The following is a 21,183-nucleotide window of genomic DNA, read 5'->3' as shown; positions in this document are numbered from 1 at the left end:
GCCCTGCATTAACAAAGAACAGTCTCCTGTAAGCCCCGCCTCCCGACTCATTTCTCCTCTGTCATTTCATCCTGTTCGGTCTGTTTTCCAGTAGCTGGGCACAGTAGCTTGTTCGATGTTATTCTGGGCTGCGTGATCCAAACACTAACTTGTGGTGGGGCCTGTGTAATTTTATGAGCCAGAATAGCAGCCTGGTCCACAGTTAGAGTTAGGGACCAACGGGCACTCTTTAATCAGCGCAGGGCTCAAATGTTGTACAGGATAAGACGGGCGTGTGTGTGTATAACAGAAAATCTAGAATGTGTTTTACGTTTAAGGGTGCGAGAGTGATCTCAGAGGGGGTTAAAAGGAAACCAGGATGAGAAGACTGCATGTCTTGTAATTACTGAATTATGGGATTCTCCTCAAAAAGTTTTGTGTGTTCGCTGCCAGCCTGGATTTGGCTGCAGCCTCCTGCAGTGAAATGAACTCTGAAAACAGCTTCAGTCTGGCCAAAGCTGAGGTTTGCAGCCCTTTGATGATGATTGTGAGTGTGTGTGTGTGCCTGCTTATGCGTGTCTAGACTTGTTTCTTTTGCATGGTTGATTGTGAGCTGTGTGGGTTTTATGTGTTTGTGGCATGTTACCTCTTAAAAGTCGGTAATAAAATGTGACTGAGCGGGTGTTCATACATATGTGCATGTTGGCTTCTGTGCAGTTTATGCATTTGTTTCCTGAGTAATTATTGTGCAGTGCACTGTGATTAAATGTGTACACGTTCAGGAGGTTTATGCTCGGGATGGACCGATCTGACTGCACACTGAGATTTTGCCTTCAAGTATCCACCAGTACTGTGTACTGATCTGATTCTTGTGTTAAGCTAATATGCTGCACTGCTTACTCTGAAGGATCATTAATTTCTTTGGCGTCACCGACAGGGTAAGGGAGTGTTCTGATGTGTAGTAGACACTTTTCAGGCTCTCCAGGTGCCAGCTAGCATGTTAAATGTTAAAATGTAAGAAGTGTCACTTATCTGGAAGTGTTGAACAGACCACAAGCTTTCTAGAGCAGTGTCCATTTAACAGATGAGACCAAAGTGGACATGTCTGGCTGTGATATCAGCATAAACACCTCACAGAAACTGTCAAGCATGGAGGTGGAGGGGTGATGATTTGGGTGCGTTTTGTAGCCAAACACTGCAGCAAATCTGCAACAGAATGGTTGAAAGAAGGAACGAATCCCAAAGCCCAGAGCTCAGCTTGATTGAAAGCATAAAAAAAAATCCATATTTAAACAAATGCCCGGATGCGGTGGGGCCACAATTCCTCAATATGATGGGAGATACTGGTGAATTCACACAGAACATGATGAATCCATGTTATTACTGGTAACAGTGGTTCTACAAGCTGTTAGCTTAGCTTTTGCTGAATAAATACCGATGAGTTGTAATATGCCGTGTGTTGTTGGTCATTCAGGTTGTATTTATTTACCTAATTTTAAACCTGGGAGGGACCACATCATTTTTTATTGCATCCAGACTTCTTCTGTTTCCTCATTTTCACAGTGCAGGTGCAGGAACAGCACAAACTCACACACACATGCGCACACGCACAGGGCATATGCTAACCTGATTAACACTAACATTAGTCTAACATTAGTGCAGCCTCCTTCCGAGAAACACCCCCGGACCAGCTGCTCGCGCTCTCACTTGCTCACCTTCTCCAACATGCACAAACTAGCATCTCAGCCTCGTTCACCCTCTCTTTTCTTTACAAACCGACATTTTTAATATTTTACCTGAAATGTTTCTAATTAACTGACCAGTACAGAGCCAAGCAAGAAGGAGAGGCAGAGAGACTGCACGCATGGGATGAAAACAAAGCTTTGACAACCACACTGCCTCGTGCATTACACAACCGCTCCCTTGTTCTGCTGAGCAAGGAGACTTCATTCCTAGTCTTCTATTAAAGTCCAGCTTTAAAAAAAGGGATGTGAAAATGAGGTTTATATATATATATATATATATATATATATATATATATATATATATATATGTGTGTGTATTATTATTACTGAGAGGAAGAAAAGCCTCTGGACCTCTGAGTGGGCGGCTGTTGTGCGTGTTCGACTGACAGCTGAGACAGCAGGGGGGCAAAGACACATTATACTTTAGGTTACAAGCTAAGGAAATACAACAATTTGTCAGCAGCGTTATAGAAGACAGGACTTTAACCAGTGATTTATAAGCCTGGCGGCCAAAAAAAAGCCTGAATTGACCCCCGTTGAGCTTAGACATCAGGAAATTAGTTTTTTTTCTTAACACAAAGACTATAGCAGTTAAACTGCAAGCCTGGAAAGGTTGGCAACAACCAGATATAAAGGTTAAAAGTGATACTTTCAGCTGATGCTTAACTGATGTCAGTCGATCTATGTTCACTAATTATAGTAAGCTACATTATCCCTTGCTGTATATGTGCAACGTTAATGGTTTGTTGCTCTCATAGAAAACTGTGGTCGGAATTCCAGGACGATCCCTATTAAAACTCCAAACTGACTGTTCCTGGTTCACTTTTCCATTCAAGAGCCTTTTCTTTTGTTTTGTTTTTTAAAATAAGGATCATTTTGAATAAGGAGTTGGTGAGAAAATGCTCACACAAGAGGTTTTTTTAATCTAAATTAATTTTGTGGGTTTTTTCTGGGTTGTTGGTCGGCTGGAGGCCAGCGCCACCATCAGCCTGACAGAAGGACCGTGTTTACCGCTTTATTCCAAATGAAATGTTTTGATTGGCCATAAGCCAAAATGTATATGCTCTCTGTCATTTATTTTTATTTCTTCCCTTTACGCAGTGATTTTCCTCTCAGAAGGAGAACATGACAAATCATTTCCAAAACAAATCCGTGTGCTGTGGCAGGAAAACGCACTGAAATATGAATTTAGAGGAACTTCCGAGCATTAATGCATCCCTAATGGAAAATTTAGAGATGGAGTAAAGATAAAGCTCAAGGACACTACAGCAGGGCGGATGCTTGTTTAAATCTCTAACAACTAAGACCGCGCAGGCTACACTTTACACTGTCAAACCATCGTTTCTTCATTCTCCTCTTTAGCTCAAATTCTTTAGTCTTTTATGTCAATGCCTCCATGTGTCTGTCAGTTCCTCTATCCCATCTGTCTCCTCGTCGTGCCAATCCAGCTCCTCCTATTAGATGTCCTATTTTTCATCCTTCCCATTTTCCCCCTGAGGAGCTTCTTTAAGCCTCTCTGACTCTGCTCTGCAGCTTTGTCATGTTCTTAGTTTTAGTTCCTTTTTGTTTTTCATAAAAATAAAAAAGTTCTCTCTTGCGCCGTCACTTCCCCGCTGCCACTCTCCTCCTCCTCTCACATCCTCTCCCTCATTCATTTGCTCCCTCGGGCCTCCTTCCCCCTTGTGTGTTTAGAAGCAGGTTTCTGCAGGCCTTCATCACAGCGTCTCCAGCAGCGGGCGAACAGCGGGACGAGTGAGAGAGCGGGCCAGAGTTGTTCATAGCACAGGGTGTGCGGTAAGAGCGCGCGCTTGTCAGGTGAAAGCTGTGATGGACAGTCAGTGAGGCACAGTGGGAGCCTCCAGTAAATAAACTACACATCAGCCCACAGATACAGAACCTGCAGATACAGTTGCAAGTCTGTTAACGCAACACTTTGACAACTGCCATTGACTTTATTTCTTAGAACGAGGTGCTTTTTCTCCCCCCTAAAAGTAAGCTTTTAGATCATCTCACTGGTGAAGATCATTAGGACTATGGGCACAAAAACCACTGGGGGCTTGTGCCTGTGGGCATGAAGAGGCCCTCGCACATCACCAGCGCCTGAATGCGTGTGCGCACACGTCCACGAACGAGTGTGTGCGCGCGCAAGTGTGTGTGTACGCCATCTATCACCGTGACAGGCTGGTGCGTGTTTACTTAATGATGTGGGGGTTTATTTATGAAGTGATGGCCGACGTGTGGGAGGGAGAGGGAAAAGTGAGAGAGGGGGAGAGATTGAGACAGCCTGAGGATGTGACATTAAAATATCATCAAGGTGATGGATGTCCGTGCACACAACATTAGAGAGAAGTACAAAAACAAAAAAAAGAAAAAAAGCAGCTGCGCAATGGATGACAAGTCGTATCTGGACTTGTGCGAGCGTTTTTCCGTGTGTGTTTCATAATGACTCCGAGTGTGTAGTCGCGAGTGTGGTTTTCGGGGACTTCTGTGTTCATTAAGGTGTCACATGTGCTGCCGCTGTTGTTTATGATTCACAGGGTAACGAGTTGAAGATAAGATGCACGAGTTCCTGCGTACGTGTATGGGTGTGTGCGCCTCCTGTATGTGTGCCTGTGTGTCTTTGTTAGACTGGGCAAACAGGATTCTGGCACGCTGCATTACCATTCATTTTGGCATGGTCACATACACTATAATGTACATTTCCATTATAATAAACCTGACAGAGAGAGAAAAAGACACTCTGAGTGCTCGAACATTCAATCCTATGAGGTGAATAAGCGGTCTGGGTCAGTGCACCAGCTGTAGACTTTGTAGGACATCCAAAAAGAACCACTAGGGGGCAAACAAATAGGCCAAAAGGGAGAACGAGTGAGGAAAAAAAGAGAGAACTAGACATGGACTGGCTTTTGTACTCAAACACTCAAAGTGCTTTAGACTACAAACCACTTTTCCATTCACTTAAACACTGGAGCCACCAAGCGTCTCATATTTTATCATCTGGCATTTTAAAAGTTTCCTGTAAAATGTTTTTAAATAAACCCCCATCATCTCATGTTTCATGATTTTTGTCAAAAAAGGTTTTTCCATCATGGTGTGAATTATGGCGTGTGTGCAGAGGATGTGCGCACATTTAGATATGACGAAAACCGGGCGTGTTGCTGGCTGTGTGGAACAGACGGACAACCATAGCTGAGCTAATCAGAGAGTCCAGAGTGTGGAGAACTAATCCGAGCAAATCTAGAGCTGACCGATGCACTTTCACTCTTCTACTTTTATAACAATGAATTTCTTAAAATGAGTTTCTCGTTTTGATGTAGCCAACTGTGCGGTTACATTTATAATGTCGGCAACGAGCTGCTCAAACTGTTACACAGTGAGCGCTCTGTTTTTATACCCTCTTATCATACCAGTTATCCAGCATTCATTTTTAACTAATTTAATAATGTTCTTCTTCTTCCATAAGTTTTTCATTATTCAGACGTGCTTGTGACTGTGTTGCTTGTTTATTAGCGACATGTACGACATATTTTAAATTGGAATCATCTGTAAAACCAATAAAACCCCTAAAACTGAAGATACTGAAACCAAATGCTGTGAGGTGACAGTCCTCAACAATGCATGGCAATGTCGAGCAAGAAAGAACGAGAGCAAACGAGAAGGAAACAAGAAAGGAAATTAGAGGATAATCAAAGTAAAATGACCAAAATACAAGTGCAACAACCACGTCATTTACATCCAGCCTAAAACAATCGAAGAAAAAAGATCCAATCAGACAAAAAGAGTGTTGAAACCAACCCAAACACACCCGAGGATCCGATCCAACATTAGGCCGCTTAAACTGAGTTGTTACACAAGCTGAAGTAGGAATTTCACAGTCTCGTGCTAGAAAGCTCAAGTGTCACCACATCACAAAACTGAATGTCACACAACACAGTCAGAGCTTTACGCCAAAATCCACTTGAATATTAGATCATTAGATTATGATGTCATCAGTGGTGTCGTAGCAACAAGCGGAGTCAACAAATTTATAAGCCCATGTGCAGCGCGGCGAGTTAAGCTGATATATTATTGCCTTTATCGAACTATAATAAACAACCATGTCAAGAGAAGTCTCTGCAACAGCTGACTGATCTTACAGAACAAAGAAGTCTAAAAAAAGAAACTTCTCGTGTACTTTTGTGGCTTAATTGGCCATCAAGACATTAAAGGGAGCCTATCATTAGCATACGGAGAAAACAGAGAGAGTGGGGACAGTGTGATTGGCATAATTACAAGTGTGACCTATCCACAGACAGGGAACATGGAGGACGGGTCAAATTAGAGACAGATAGACAGACAGGAACACAGAGGAAGCAGGGTTAGAAGAAAGAAATGAGAAAGCGACACGAAGCCCTTTTTGAAGACCAGATTTAACCGCATGGGCGTGCTCACATATACACACAAAGCCAGTGACACAGACCCGCGCGATGAACTCCACCTCTAAACCGTGCACGCTGGGAAAAACTAAAATAAACAAAGACACGAATAGATATTGTAACCATAGTCTTTGATTCCTGCTTTTGTTTATGTGCGTTCAGGTTAGTGTGGTACCCAGACACACTCACACAGACACACTTATCTTCTCTTTCTAACACACACACAGCTGACAGAAGGAGATGTGTGCTCCTGGCCTTGTGCGGAGAGCTCGGAAAGCCTTTTTAACCATTCAAGGCTGCAGAAAAGGGCCGAGTATAAAAGAGCAGCGTGGCGTGGTAGAAGTGGTGGCAACTAAAAGGCTGATAAAACAAGGCCGTTGTAAGCGAGTGAGTGCCACGCTCAAGCGCTCTGTATTTATGCTCGCCCCATACCATCGAGAGAGAAAGTAAGGTAAGAAGGTGAATGTGCAGCAATATCCTGAAGGGGGAGGGGGTTCTGAGATAGCATGGAACTGCAATATTGTGCGTGGCAATAATGTATCGACACAGGGACACCAAATATTGATATTGTATTATTAATTATTTAGTTATTATTCCGGGAACTGAGCAAACTTAGATTAAATCATCTCAACCAAAAAACTACCCAACGCTGGACGCGGTTAGCTTGACAAAGCTTACGCCTAATTCAGAGCAAGCTAACGGCTCAGTCACACAACTAATGATAGGACAGCGAGCTCCCTACAGCTACTGAAATAAACAAAGAAATAAAACTAAACTGGTGGCTGGACGGTGATTGTAATTTTTTTTCATGTTCTGTGAACAATCGCAGCTCGTGGTGACTGAATGGCTGCCCAGACTTTCAGGGTGTTGCACACTTTTGACCACAAGGTGATTGCACAGGTTGCAACCTTTCTGCAAACAGTTGCAGCCAGACTTGGAATGACTGCCATCACTCTCAGAGACGTTGTCCAAAGTTTGAAAATAATTGCAGTCAAATTTATAAATACAGACTTTGTCAATGAGAACAACTCGAGAGAACTCGACTCAGCTGGCTTTAGTAATATTACTATAGAACCGGACGGTGCTGAGTGCAAATGTAATAGCGGACATCGTATTGTGAGATGTCTGGTGATTCCCACTTCATATATCCCGATGATCACATGACATAAGCACTGCTGATCAACTTTTTTCAGCTCCCGAAAGTGAACAACATAAACACAACAGGGCTTAATTATGTCTTACACTTGTCTCATGCTGGTATTTTAAAGTGGAGGATAATTCTTTTGTTTTCTCAAAACAGTGAATTTAGATTTAGATTTAAAATAAAAGAGATTTGTACAAAATGAAACTTAAAGCGGTTACTGAGGTGTTCTCTGGAGTAGATTAAATCAAGTCCCATAAACTAATGGGAATACATTATTGTCTTTACTCGATAATTTAGTCTACTTTGGATGATCTTACATCTCTAACAGAACATTTCCATTGGCCAAACACACCGTCTCTGTGATTGTACTGAAGTTTGGTTAATTATTAAACCAAAGAGTATTATGTTAAGTTTTTCACCTTTACTGGATACTGAATTATATTACAGATTGGACGAGCGATGCAGGGGAAGAGCAGTGACTGAAGCAGAAACCCGCTCCTCTGGGAGAGGTATGTGTTTGACATGCGCTCTAACCACTCAGCCATCAAACATAACCTGTGTGCCACAAAAAGAAAAGGAGGAAAATCAGAGAGCAGAAGTTTCATGAGCAAACAGAAGCAACTTCAGTGCAAAGGAGAGGTTAAAGCAGAGTGCAGGAAATCTGTGCAAACAGCCGTACGTCTGAGTGTGAGGAAAGGGGTTTCTGATAGATCTGAACTTGAAAGAAAGAAATATAAGAACTAAGCACTCAAGCAATATACTCCATAAAAGCTTAATCGATGTCTGTGAATGTAGTTATATATCATCATGTTATGAATCAAAATATCCTGCCAATATCTTCTTTTTTTTATGTTCTCACTAGAATTTCCTTGATGTTTTCCTGTGTCTATTCGCACTACGTGTGTGTGTGTGCTGGTAAGTGCAGTGTTTCATTATCAGTCTCCTCAGGGGAGAAAGCCACTGCTGGTTTCTGCTGTGGACACCGCTGTCTTCTTTTTGGGTAAAAAAAACAACAAACTGATCAGAGGTTGCACCTCATGCTTGCTGCGCTTTAATTGCATCAGAGTTTGGGTACCGACTGAGTCACGGTGATCCGAGGCAGAAACACATGCTGCATAGGGATGCGTAATGAGTGACAAAGCCCCTCGGGCCTCAGAGACAGCTACTGTGGCGTGTGTCTGAGAGTGCCTAATGAAGACTGGTTCACGGGGCTTCATTGCTCAATAGACACAGACTACAACAAGTGAGGACGTGAACGCGGCGGGAGGCCGGTTGTATCAGACGATTTTGTTGCGGCGATGCAGTCAGTAAATCCATATTTCCCAGATGCCTCTGCTTCTCTCCTCGCGTTACCTAATGAAAGCCAAATCTCGCTCAGTGGAAATGCCGTTGCGAGATTCGGCGATTCTGATTTGGATCAAAGTGTGATTTTCTGCATCTTTGGGCTCGCTATTAAAAAAATCCCTTTTTAAAATGCTTGATAAATGGCTATTGATTTCCATGGCGAGTATGCCGAGTTTGGGAGTGTACAGAGGTAAATGAAATGATTCCTCAGGCCGGATCAATACAGGTTCAGGGACATTTAGCAGTGCAGTCTGGTTGGGAGAGGCAACAATCAGGGATTTCAGGCCTTTGTAGAACAGAAAAGGGGGGGTGAGGGGTGGAGAGAAGGAAAAGCAATAGGAAACAAAAGAAAGAGATAAAGCGGAGCTAAAAGAAAGGTGGGATGGAAATGTCACCAGTCTAATAGATCTCTCCATATACCAAATGAAGAGGAAAGTGGGCAGCTCCTCGATGGCACACAGGCCCCTCAAATGTTAACAAGAAGCTGAAACCAGCCTGAGAACGACACACGGGAAAACACAGTGGTCTCTCAGGAGTGCTTTGGAAACAAGCACACACAGACATACACTCTTCATTTCACCATCTTCTAAACTGGTGTCCAGTTTAAACCAACTACAACACCCCCCAAAAAAGCACGCACACTCACCCGGTTTGGATCATACTCCAGGATTCGGCGCCGTGCGGCGTCTAGCTCCTCGTAACCCGGGGCGGCTCGGGCTTGCGTGTACTCCCTGCGCATTCCATGGAGACGCTGATCACTGCAGAGACGAGCACAACAGGAAGGGTTAATAATCGCAAACACACACTATTGTGGAGAGAAGCAACAAAAAAAACTAAATAAGACAAAAAAAAAAAATCTTTTTTTTTTTTAAATCTGCTTTGCAGGATGAAGAGCCGAGCATCCAACACAGGTGGGAATTCAGAAGTGAAGCAAGAAGGCAGGTGGAACATATTCAGCTTAATCTTTTGTTAAAGCCGCCGATGTTCTTTGGCTTCATGATGACAAGCCCTGACTGCACAGGAAGACTGACGGGCAAGACAGAAAATATCCACAAAGACATCAGTGCCTCTGTTGAACTTTCTTCAGCTGACAGAGAAAACCGCAGCGGAGAGAAACGGAGCTGAAACATTTCACGTTTATTGTCTTTTCACTCTGATGTCACAAAGAGCAACGAGGTGCCATCCCGGATTCAGATACAGACAAATCAACCACCCAAAAGGTGAGGCCGAACCAGACCTAGAGGTCACCAAAAGGCAAAAAACAAAAAAGAAGAATACATAGGCCCCACAAAAGTGCAAGCGACTGCCAGCGAGGAGATATGAACGAGACAGAATGGGGACAAAACTTAAAGAGAAACATCATCATGCTCACTGGACCTTAATGCCAGATAAGCCTCACACACCTGGCACTACAGAGTCGGGCGCACACAAACAAGCGTGAGGACGCGCGCGCACACCAAAGGCAACAGACGGTTTGCGCCTGAGCGAGCACAATCCTTCGGGATGTGCTACCAAAGTGCGACACAGTGCTGTCGTTTATCTGTGTTTACTGGCTGCAGTGGGAACGGGTATCTAATATTGACACTGATATGCAGTTCGTTTGCCATTTCTATGTCCTCGGGAGATACACGCCTTGAGAAGGTGTTCAAACTCGGGAGGGAAAAACAGAATAGGAAGAGCAACTTTCCTTCAAAACCACCCCACACATCTGTAAAACTCGAATGCCCTCAGAGGCCAACCTTTTTGTCCGACAAAACTCCCACGCACCCTTTATTACACGTGTGTAACGCCGTCTAATGGTCTGACCTCCAGGCAGACCATTAGACCAAACCGGAGCAAAGGAGAGAGGGAGAGTGTGCGCGAGAGGCAGAGGTTCATTAGTGAAGTACATAGATTACGTGTTTAAGTCTCTCTTGTGACCCTGCCTTTAATTAGAAAATCAGGCTGAGACGGTGTCTCTGTGTGTGTGTGTGTGTACACCAAATATCTGTAATGTACAAACGGGTGATTGATCCTTATAATTTGGTATGCGGGACACACAGTGACAATGTGATTGTGCCTGGGTATACATGTCTTCAACTTAAGGGGGAGAGAAAGCTGAGTCTCTCTCTCACACACACACATTCTCGTTTTGATATCGCAGTGAGGACATCTAATTGACATAATGCTTTCCCTAGCCGCTTACCCTAACCCTAACCATCAAAAATGAATACCTAATCCTAACCCTCAGCCTAAAATTAACCATAACCTAACTGTAACACTGACACTAAAACCACATTTTAAGTCTCAAAAATGCCTTCAAACTCGTGACGACCGGCACTTGTGTCCTCATAAGTGATGTTTGGTCCTCACAAGTATGGTAACATTCCAATTTCTGGTCCCCACAAAGATGCCTAAACAGACACACACACACACACACACTCCCGTGTCAGTATGTTGGTATGCGCACTGTTGTTGTCGTTGTTCTGTGCGCGCGTGCGTCCTCTGCCAACGAGTCCCTGTCAACACTTTGGGCGCAAAACTCGATCCTAACTTGCTGCCGTGAGGAAAAGAACTTTCCGAAAGTTTCCGTGCTGTTATGAAACGCCAGCGCAGATGCTTCCGTTTTATGAAGATGGATATCTGAGGCGGCATTACTCCCAGTACCGCACTAATTGTTGCTTCTTCAGATTGGTTTAATGGCTGGTTTCAATGCACAGTTAATCAATACTCATCTCAGTTTCCCCCCCAAGTGTCCCACAGACAACCTTGCTATTAAGATATTCACACTTCATCTCTTGCATTTTTCTTTTTATTCACTTACTGCTAGCTTTTTAGTAGTCTTACCCTCTGCCGCCCATCACGCAAACACACAAACAAACAGACCCGTGGAGAATAAATGCACACGGCCAAGTTAAGACTTTTTTTTTTTTCCCTTTTCATGCCACCCCTCTTCTAGCGATCCCATTAGCCAATCCCTGGGCCCGTAATTAGGCCTGCCATTTTGATTGAGCGTGCGTGTCGCTCTCCAAATGAAACAACACTGTAATTATCTCATTATGCCGCGGCCTCCATCACTGACAACGCCAAATATTATCATATTAATGGCTGAAGACAGACGCTGATTCTGGATAAAACATTAGATGAGGGTGGATGGGTGCGGGGGGGGTGCAGGAGAGGCTGGAGGTTTGTGAAGTAGCGGTTTGATGGGCTGACAATTCGAGCAGGCTGCTTTCCAAACAGTGAAAGAAGAGGTTCAGAGGGATTAATGAGTGGCTGTACACGCACGCACATTTGCTTGTCCTGTCCTATATACGTGTGTTAAGAGAGACGGACAGGTAGGCTACCCCGTTGTCATCAGCAGCTAATAACTGCTGCAGTCTGCCGGCCCGAGGCCACAGCCATTCAGCTCAGTTGTTCTAAGCCTTAGCGAGCACAGTTTTTCTCTAATGTGACACAGGACTGTTAATGACATCAAGGCACTGAAATGAGTTACCCTCCAGTTGAGAAACAGGGCTGGCATTCCTCAGATTTGAAGTAATCTGGGAAAACCTTTTATGAACTTTTCTATTATTTATGGCTTAATTAGAGAAGCAACACTGCGTCTGTGGTTATTTGAAAAGTCACTCAGCCTCGCCCATCATGTACTGTTGCCTAGCATTACTCAAATGACTTCGACTGCCTTTTTTCTTACAAAGAAAGAAAGAAAGAAAGGAAAGGAAACTGAAGAAACATTCCCAAATTAAATTTGGCCCTTGAAGCTTGAGTCCTTGTGAAGTGCTGCTCCACACCCAGTGCTCCTGCTACATTTGGATCCCATCCTAGAAGTCCTGATCTGACCACACGGACGTTTATGATTTCACAGCTGCTGTGAGCTCTCTGTGCTGCTACAACATAGACCGAATGGCAGTCTTCAGTGGAAGAGCCTGCACTCTCCTGAGCCAAGGTTCATAATAACACAACAAGCATGAATATCATTTTTCTGACATTCAAAGTGTCAGACTGTCACTGGGGAGTTCTACTGTAACATCCTAAAAGACCAGAGAGAACATTTGGCTCACAGTGCCTTCATTCTCTTTTCTAACATGAAACTTAAATCATAGGGTCTCTGTTTAAACGGGGACTTCTATGGAGCGATCCACGAGGAACACGAGGATTTTTTGCAGCAGTGCAAAAAATCATAAGCAGACAAAAAAATCAACAATGGTGGCCAACTTTAAGGTTGACTTTAAATTTACATAGGTACATTTGCAGAAACAATTTTCGGAACCGGGGATGGGTCCACCGAGGGCTGCGGCTTGATCCACATAAGTCCTGGTCCATGTGGCTTGTTCAGGCTAAGCCTACTGTACCCCTAGCCACCAGGCACTCTTCCCAGATCTGGCTCCAGATTGGGGTATCAATCCAGGTAAGGTAACAAAAGCCCATGATCATCTACTTCACAGGACTCCTCTTTCTGAAAGTGCTGTCATTTGGAAGGGGCCCAGTAGACCTGCTACTCCTACACATTAGAAGAAGCCAGTTGTGGTGGTTTGGGCACCTGATCAGGATGCCTCCTGATTGTCTCCAAGGGGCGCTTCAACTGCTAGGAGACCCCGCACCAGAGCCAGGATACACTGGAGAGGTTATGTGAACACCTTGATGGTCTCTAGAAAAAGTGGGGGAGGTGGTGGAAGAGAAAGGAGGTGTGGGCATTCTTGTTTAAACTGCTGGTCCTATGACCCACACCCAGAAAAGTGGCAGAAGTAAGTCGGTTGGTTGGTTGGGATTCTGCAGAACTTTCTGAGTGCAAATACACATCAAATGGGTTTCTCTGTCTGAGAAATACACACAGAGGGTGTATTGAGTGGTTGAGACTATTGTTGTGTTCTCATGTTTCTTTAGTTAGCGAGTATTGCGTAGTGAAAAATAAAACCAGGTGAATGACTGGTTTAAAACAAAGGCACGGGTTCTCATTATGTGAGGAACCAGAGTTTTGTAGTGATTTTCTGCCATTTGTACAATAATGTTCAGTCTAAGTGACCGACATGTAAAGACTTTATGGATTTATTGCTTTGTTGCAGTCTAAAGTGTTATTTTGCCATATCAACTCAAGTACAGAAAATTGACATCATTTAAGTTACATCTCGTTCAAATACTTTATCCCATGCATACTTCACAGTACCTGACTACACAGACTGATCTAACAGTGCTGTGAGAAGGGAAAACTGGAGGAGGACGGAGATGGAGACTAGAGAGGGAGAAGATGAGACACAGTAGCAGGAAATGAAAGCTGCGTCAGACGACAGAATGAGAGCAGAAGTAAACAGCAACATAAAGACTGAGATGGCAACTTGGAAAAGGAGTAAAAGCACGAACAGGGGGACTAGGCCGAGAGAACAGAAGCACCGGTGATAGGAAAGCAAGCGGGAGAAAATGTGTGAGAAAAGCAACTATCCTGTGGTGTTAGCCAGTGTGAGGGCAGACTAATTAGGAAGTGTGCACTGCCACCGGCTGGTTTGGCGACTTCTTCTTGCAGGGGCCAGCTGATTTTAACACAACGCACTGGGGGAAAAGAGCTCAGACGGGCAGGCTTTTCTTTGCTGCTTGCATGCTGGAGGTAAGCACACTTCAAAGTGCATGGTCAATGTTTGGCTTCCTGGTGAAATATTGGAAACAGACTCAGACAGAAACTCATTGGTGCTCCAAACTAAAAGCAACGGAAAAACAGAGTTTTTTCCTCCTTTTACTTTTGCCCTAAAGAACCACAACCAATGGAACACATTCATTTTCTATCAGTTACACTGATTCTTACTGAAACCTGAAACTGAGTACTAATACATACAAGAGTAACTCAGACTGGTTTTTTTTAACCCATAATGAAGTTGATATACTAAGAAAGATGGTAACAATCAATCTCTGCACCCATCCACCTTCAACTGTCCAGGATGTCTGAGCGCCAGTAAAAAGCTCTCTCTTCTGTGAAGATAGCTCTGATACAGATGTAATCTTGCTAGCATTTTCAGGTCAGCCTCAGGGTCTCCTCTGGGCTGGTTCTGCCAAAAAACATCTCACCTATGAGGCATCCAGGAGGCATCTTAGTCGGTTCGCCTAACCAGCTCAAATGACCCTGCTTTAGTCCCAGCCCCACACCAGTGGGTTAAGTCCTCACCTTAAGGAGAACACAGACACACTTGGGAGAAAGCTAATTTGCTTCCATGATCTTATTCTTTACCCACGACACCTCTATTTGGACAGGCATGGAGACAGCGGAGGTCAAAGGCCGTGGCAGTCTAGTCTAGTGCGAAGGCTCTTCAAAAATCCAGTAATTCAGCACCGGTTATTGTTTTTTAATATCTTGACGTTATAAATATACAAATAAAATTAAATAAGGTGGAGAAGAAGATGCTTTTGGTTACACTGATCACAGCTCAGCCTATGCATACATGTCAAAAGCCAACAATGCCCCCCTGCCAAAAAACAAAAAACAAAAAAGGTTTTCGGAAGTCCAAATTAATTCGATGACCCCCAGCATCCTGCTCAACAAACACATTACTCACCATGCATCTGTTTTCTGTTGTTAGACAAGCGCGTGGTAATGATAACAATAAATTGATTAACTGACAATCTGAAACTAGCCTCCAGTAAAACAGGCTGCTTACTCTATGTAACTGACCACAGAGAACAGAGCAACAGGAAACATTTTAACAGATCAGGGGTGCGCAATCTCAGTCCACGGGGGCCGGTGTCCCTGCAGGTTTTAGATCTCACCTTGGGTCAACACACCTGAATCACATGATTAGTTCGTTACCAGGCCTCTGGAGAACTTCAGGACATGTTGAGGAGCTAATTTAGCCATTTAAATCAGCTGTGTTGGTTCAAGGACACATCTAAAACCTGCAGGGACACCGGCCCTCGTGGACTGAGATTGCCCACCCCTGGCTTAGATAGATCACAAATAAAAAAGACACAAAGGTCTTAATATGGAGTACACACTAATGAAGTGTTGTTTTCAACTAGAAGTCTACTTCAGGCAGATGCTGTCGGGCGGCTAAAATCCTCGGCAGAACACAAGAAGTTGCATTTTTCTGCTTCTGTTTTCTGCTGTACAGAAAAGGTAAATTTCAGCATTTGTCTTAATGAGCAGTCTCATTATATAAAGTCTGCTTTGCACCTCTTTAACGCTGCTTCCGCCTGTAGCAGAATAAAACTGCTTCCTCTATCGCACCAATATTCAGAGTGTGCAAGGAAACCAGTGCTATTCATGGCATTGCTAAAAAAAAAAAAAAAAAAAGACGTAACATTTCTATATCCAACAGCGCGTGTAGCACTTTTCCCAAAATATTTCAACAATTACTCATGCTTGTCTGGAGTGATTTGAGCATTCCAGTTTGCCACAGTACCAAGTAAACCTAGAGGCATGTAATCCTCATGCCACTGCTCCAACCACGGCAGCAACGCGCCGTTTACTTAGCCTCGTCTCCCCGTTCTTAGCACAGTGTCGCAATTTACGACACAACCCCTCACGAGCCTTCACATCTCTGCTCTTTGGCCTCCTGTTCTTTCTCACTCCTCTTTCATCTCATCTTTCTTGCTCCAGCTACAAAGACTGCCTCCTGGCTAATAAAATTTGACAAGCATAGCCAACCTTTTTTCTCCACAGGTCAGCTTCTAGCACAGCTCTAATCGAATGCGACGCTCATCAGCGTACACACCTGCCATCGGAGGTCTAATGAAAATGTCCGACAGCGAATTAGGGAGACAGTGCTGGAAGTCCACCGCTGAGGGGCCTTGACAGGAAGTTGAGGGGAGGGGGCACCGGCATGTCTCAGATGACAACGAAGCATTTATATATATACACACCAACCTCCAAAATCAACTAGATAAATTAGCTTAAGGATTTCATATTTCTTTATAAATCATATTTTTGGGAAGTATCATTAAAACTGAGGTTTTAATAAGAATGTCACATGCAACTACTTAAAAAGGAACTACTTTGTAGGAGCAGAAGGTCTAAAAAGTCAGAAGCAGGCCTGTTTGCGCTTCAACTTACAGAAACACAAACGCAATAAACGAGCTTACACCTGTGATTTTGTGTGGATAAAACCCACTGGACCACACACAGAAATGTTGCTAGGTTACGCTGGGCTTTCTCACAGAAATATTACATGTGGGTGGCTGTGTGTGTGCGTCTATTTCTGACTGTGTGTGTGCGTTTATGTGTGTGAATAAAAGGCACAGAGGTTCCAACCTCATGACCAGCAACACATGTTTTAACAGATGTGCAGACTTTACCCAAAAAAATGAGAAAGAAAAGCAGTTATGAAAGTGCATGTGCGCCTTTTGTATGTACTATATGATCTCAGTGACGCTGCTACTGTATTTAAAGGAAAACTCTCGTCTATTACCACAACTCTAGATCACAAAAAGGAAAACTGCTTAAACGCACAATACCTCTTTAGTTCATACTGAAAACGACAACACAGGTGACTGAAGCCCTTTACAGAGATGAGATTTGTAGCATTGTTTGTAACATTTAAGGCTAAAACGAGGCCCTAACAGTAGCAGTTCAGCTTATTGGTGCAGCCCTCCACAACAGTCCCAGTTGGGAAAGTTAATTGTTCTCTCCTGTAAGCAACAAACACGATTTCATCCAGACGTGGGTCACGTTTACTTTAAAGCTCGTCCCTGTTTCATTCAACATGACCACAACACTCACGGAAGAGACACAAAACACTTGATGTGACACACAATCTCACCCCGGCAGCTGTGTATTGATAGTTGCTTTGCTAATTAAAGCTGCCACATCCTATTAGGAGTTAAGGGGGAGGCATCTATTCACGCTTTCATGGAATTCAGTAACAAGGTATGGTTTAATTATTAACCTGTAGATTATGAATGACACATCTTAAGTGACGGACACATTTATTATTAGCTGTTAGATCCTTATTGATCCCGTCTCCGGCCCGCTGCTTTCATCGGCTTTGGAAACGTTTGCGAATCTTTCTACTGTCTGTCGCTGCAGGTATGTGATAACCTGAAAACAAACAGCTAGATCTCTCTATAGCTACTAGTTTTGTCATAATTCAGATTCGATTGATAACCTTCCCCAAGGAGGTTATGTTTTTGGTGGCATTTGTGCAGGGGCGTGATTTCCAGGGGGGTTATGCCCCCCCTCCCAATAATCAGACCCAACCAACATAACCCCCTCAATAAAATTATGAATTAACTTACATAAATAGGCTGTTGATTTTCTTTACTCATTTCAGTTATTACTGAATAATAACTAGGGCGATCGTGGCTCAAGAGTTGGGAGTTCGCCTTGTAATCGGAAGGTTGCCGGTTCGAGCCCCGGTCGTTGTGTCCTTGGGCAAGACACTTCACCCGTTGCCTACTGGTGGTGGTCAGAGGGCCCGGTGGCACCAGTGTCCGGCAGCCTCGCCTCTGTCAGTGCGCCCCAGGGTGGCTGTGGCTACAATGTAGCTTGCCATCACCAGTGTGTGAATGTGTGTGTGAATGGGTGAATGACTGGTTGTGTAAAGCGCTTTGGGGTCCTTAGGGGCTAGTAAAGCGCTATACAAATAAAGGCCATTTACCATTTACCATTCAGTTATTACCAGCAAAATAGTTGCATGTTTAATCATGATGTGTTCGCGTGTTTGTAAACACGGTAGCTCAAAAAGTCTTGAATGGATTATGATAAAAGTTTGTAGATCTCTGAGGTCATGATAACAATCCAGTAACATTTAGCTTACATCAACCATGGTCTTAAGGTCAACTCAATGATTTATCAGTAAAAACCATACAACATAAAAACATTTGAACATATGCAAGGTTTTTTGGGGGGGAAACAAAATAAACTGGTGATCAAAAAGTTTTCACTGGATATTTTTCACTAAACTTTTTTTTTTTTTTTTTTTTTTAAACGTATTAAACAATGAAATAAAAGTTATTAGATTCATTTAACTAAAAAAAATATGGGTTTCAACAGAGCTAATAACAAAAGCCTGCACTTCACACTTGCTTTTTACTGCACTGTGAACTTCTTAAAGCACTTTTAAAAAGAACAATACTGTTCCCTTAAAAGCCCGGAGAGTGAGCCGTCTTTGCACTCTTGGATGACAGACGGTCATCATGACAGTAGAGACGTAACCATAAAGTTGCATTATATAAACATTTGAGGCTGTAATAGCTTCTCTACCAGGGCTTTGTAAAACAAAGCTGGTGTTTTGTGATTTTTGAGAAGTCAGTCTGTTGTTTTTACTGCATGTTCTGTGTGATGTCTGGGTTAAAATAAGGAAACACTCCTTATTGGTCCCGTGTGTAAAACAAACAAACAGAGCCCTTTTCCCCCCATAAAGGAGCGACTTTAAAAAATTAATCAGATAACCCCTGTGACACATATTGAAGTGGAAGCGGGCATTTCACGCTAAAAGTTTTTATCGCAGTTCTAATCATGCACTGATGTCAACGTGATGAGGGTGTCATCACACACAAAGTATCATAGATAGCTTTAAATATACTGTAGCTTCAACTTTGACATGCAGCCCTGCAGCTACTCAAACAGGAGCAAAGAGTGAATGTATCTGCAGATGATTTACATTTCATAGGGTAAATTAATGATGGCCATCGACCTGTGTCGCATGTCATTCCCGCTCCCATCCTCCTTATTGCCTGGAACGGCCATTGTTGGTCACTATCTGTCACATAAATGAGAAAAATGAAGCACTATGACAGCGGGCAGACGAGTAGCAGCCAGACTTCCAGTAGTCCTCATCCCGTACTTGTTATTAAGTTCATTCTTTATTTTGATATTCTGATTGACTTCCTAATAGTACAATGACATACGACAGCTTGCCAACATTGTCTCATTATTACTGATCACTAATACAATAAATAAGGCGAAAAAATGAACGAGGGGTTTACCTTGTAGGATGGAGATGAATTAATTGAATTATTATGAACATGTGCAGTATGGCTGTCCTCTAACTACATTATTAGACATTTATTTGTATCCCTTTGTCTCTACAGACACCCTCTCACACAGAGTTAACAAGCCAAAGAAGACTCCTCTCATCCATCATGTTAATGCTAAAGTCTAATATACATTAGGAGCAAAACAGAGGAGCGAGAATGGATATGTGACACACCGAGTGTGAGAGAAACTGAGGGAGAAAGAGTAGAGGGAGAAAACAGGCTGGTAATGAAGTACCCACCACTAGTGGATAAGAGCTAAAGTGGTCTAACAGATCTGTCAGGCTGCTAGACTGTGGCTAATTATCCCTCCTCCTCTTTTGTCTGCATCCTCTCCTCTGTCACTTCTTCTCTCTCGAATTTACTCTGCCCGGCGTGTTTTTCTCTCCACTTTGGCTCCATCGTTTTCTCCCCTCTTTCCCTGCTTTTTCTCGTCTCTCTCCCTCCGTCTGTCCCATCTTCCCATTTCCCATCTGTCTCCCCTTCCATGTCCAATCCCTTTCTCTTTCTCTCTCTTTTTTTCTTCCCTGGATGAGATTGGGTGTCTGGGGCTTAGTTTTTGATTTGCAAGTCAATCGTAATTTTCTGTCAGAGAGTTTAAGTTGAGGGAAGTTTTTAATATGGCCTGTATTATTTCATACGGGAAATGATAAATTTGCATTAGAATCCTCTTTAGAGTTTCTCCTTTTTTCCCTCTCTCAAATACAAAAAGCAGCTGAAAGTTACGGTTCTCAAAACTGCAGCGGTAATAATATATAATATGGAACGAATGACAACATTGATAAGCAGTGCATTTCTGAAAGCATGGGCCCTTTGTTAGACTAACAATGAGGGGCTCTGACAACCAAATATTACAGCAAAGGACGCGTTTTACTCAAATTAAAGTACATTTTATTATTAAACTACTTTAAATGCCTCTCAAAACACTGCAACTTGCACAATTCCTATTTCTGCGCATAGATATAGATCCATTCATGTTGGAAAAATAAAATGTTTTAGGATATCAATTGGATTGGCACATAAACCAAGCTCCAGCACTGCAATAATATAAAATTCAATGACTGTGAGGTTAGAGTGATGCTTAGCATCTCAGACAGGCAGGTTTTAATGGGCAAACTTGACTGAACTCATGTAGAAGTGTATGAGATAGATATTAGATAGACCTAATGAGACGTGAGCCACTGGTTTGTGAAGCCCGACTCTGAAGGCTCGGTGTTAGCATTTTGGCAAGCCAATTTGGATTTTTGGTGCCAAATCTGACCACAATTGGATAAGAATGTTGAGTGGTAGCTAATGCAAGGTGCATCCATAGGCTGTATGGGAGCACTAACTTCTTGGATGGCCTGGTAATAAAATTAAAAGCAGAGTTAGCCATATTATATGCCAGACAATTGCATTAAAAATCCCCCCGAAAAAAACGGCACGTCGTCGAGAAGTCCAGTGCAGCGACTCAAATTAACAGAGGTGAAGCCCCAGCAGACAGCTACCAGCTACAGCCGCCTCGTGTCCACATAAATCTGACTTTAAGCATTCATCAAGTTTAAACAGTTTTTGTAAGCATGCCTTTTTTCCACTGTAAAGTTGGACATTTTAACATGCGAGTCTATAGAGATTGACTTGATTT

At 43.1% G+C, this 21,183-nt stretch overlaps 1 protein-coding gene across 2 annotated transcripts in view; it reads right to left on the bottom strand.

Moving 5' to 3' along the window:
• Positions 1 to 21,183, bottom strand: part of pard3ba (par-3 family cell polarity regulator beta a) — a 191,113-nt gene that overhangs the window by 30,150 nt on the left and 139,780 nt on the right. For both annotated transcript variants that reach the window (XM_040038425.1, XM_040038424.1), the window contains exon 22: positions 9,274 to 9,385. In XM_040038425.1, coding sequence (XP_039894359.1) covers positions 9,274 to 9,385 — 112 coding nt within the window. The remainder of the gene's footprint in view (positions 1 to 9,273; positions 9,386 to 21,183) is intronic.

The sequence above is a fragment of the Simochromis diagramma genome, unplaced genomic scaffold, assembly GCF_900408965.1.
Source record: "Simochromis diagramma unplaced genomic scaffold, fSimDia1.1 OVJJ01000413.1, whole genome shotgun sequence".
NCBI lineage: Eukaryota > Metazoa > Chordata > Actinopteri > Cichliformes > Cichlidae > Simochromis > Simochromis diagramma.
Note: the sequence above shows the minus strand (reverse complement) of the source record. Positions and strands in the feature narration are given on the sequence as shown.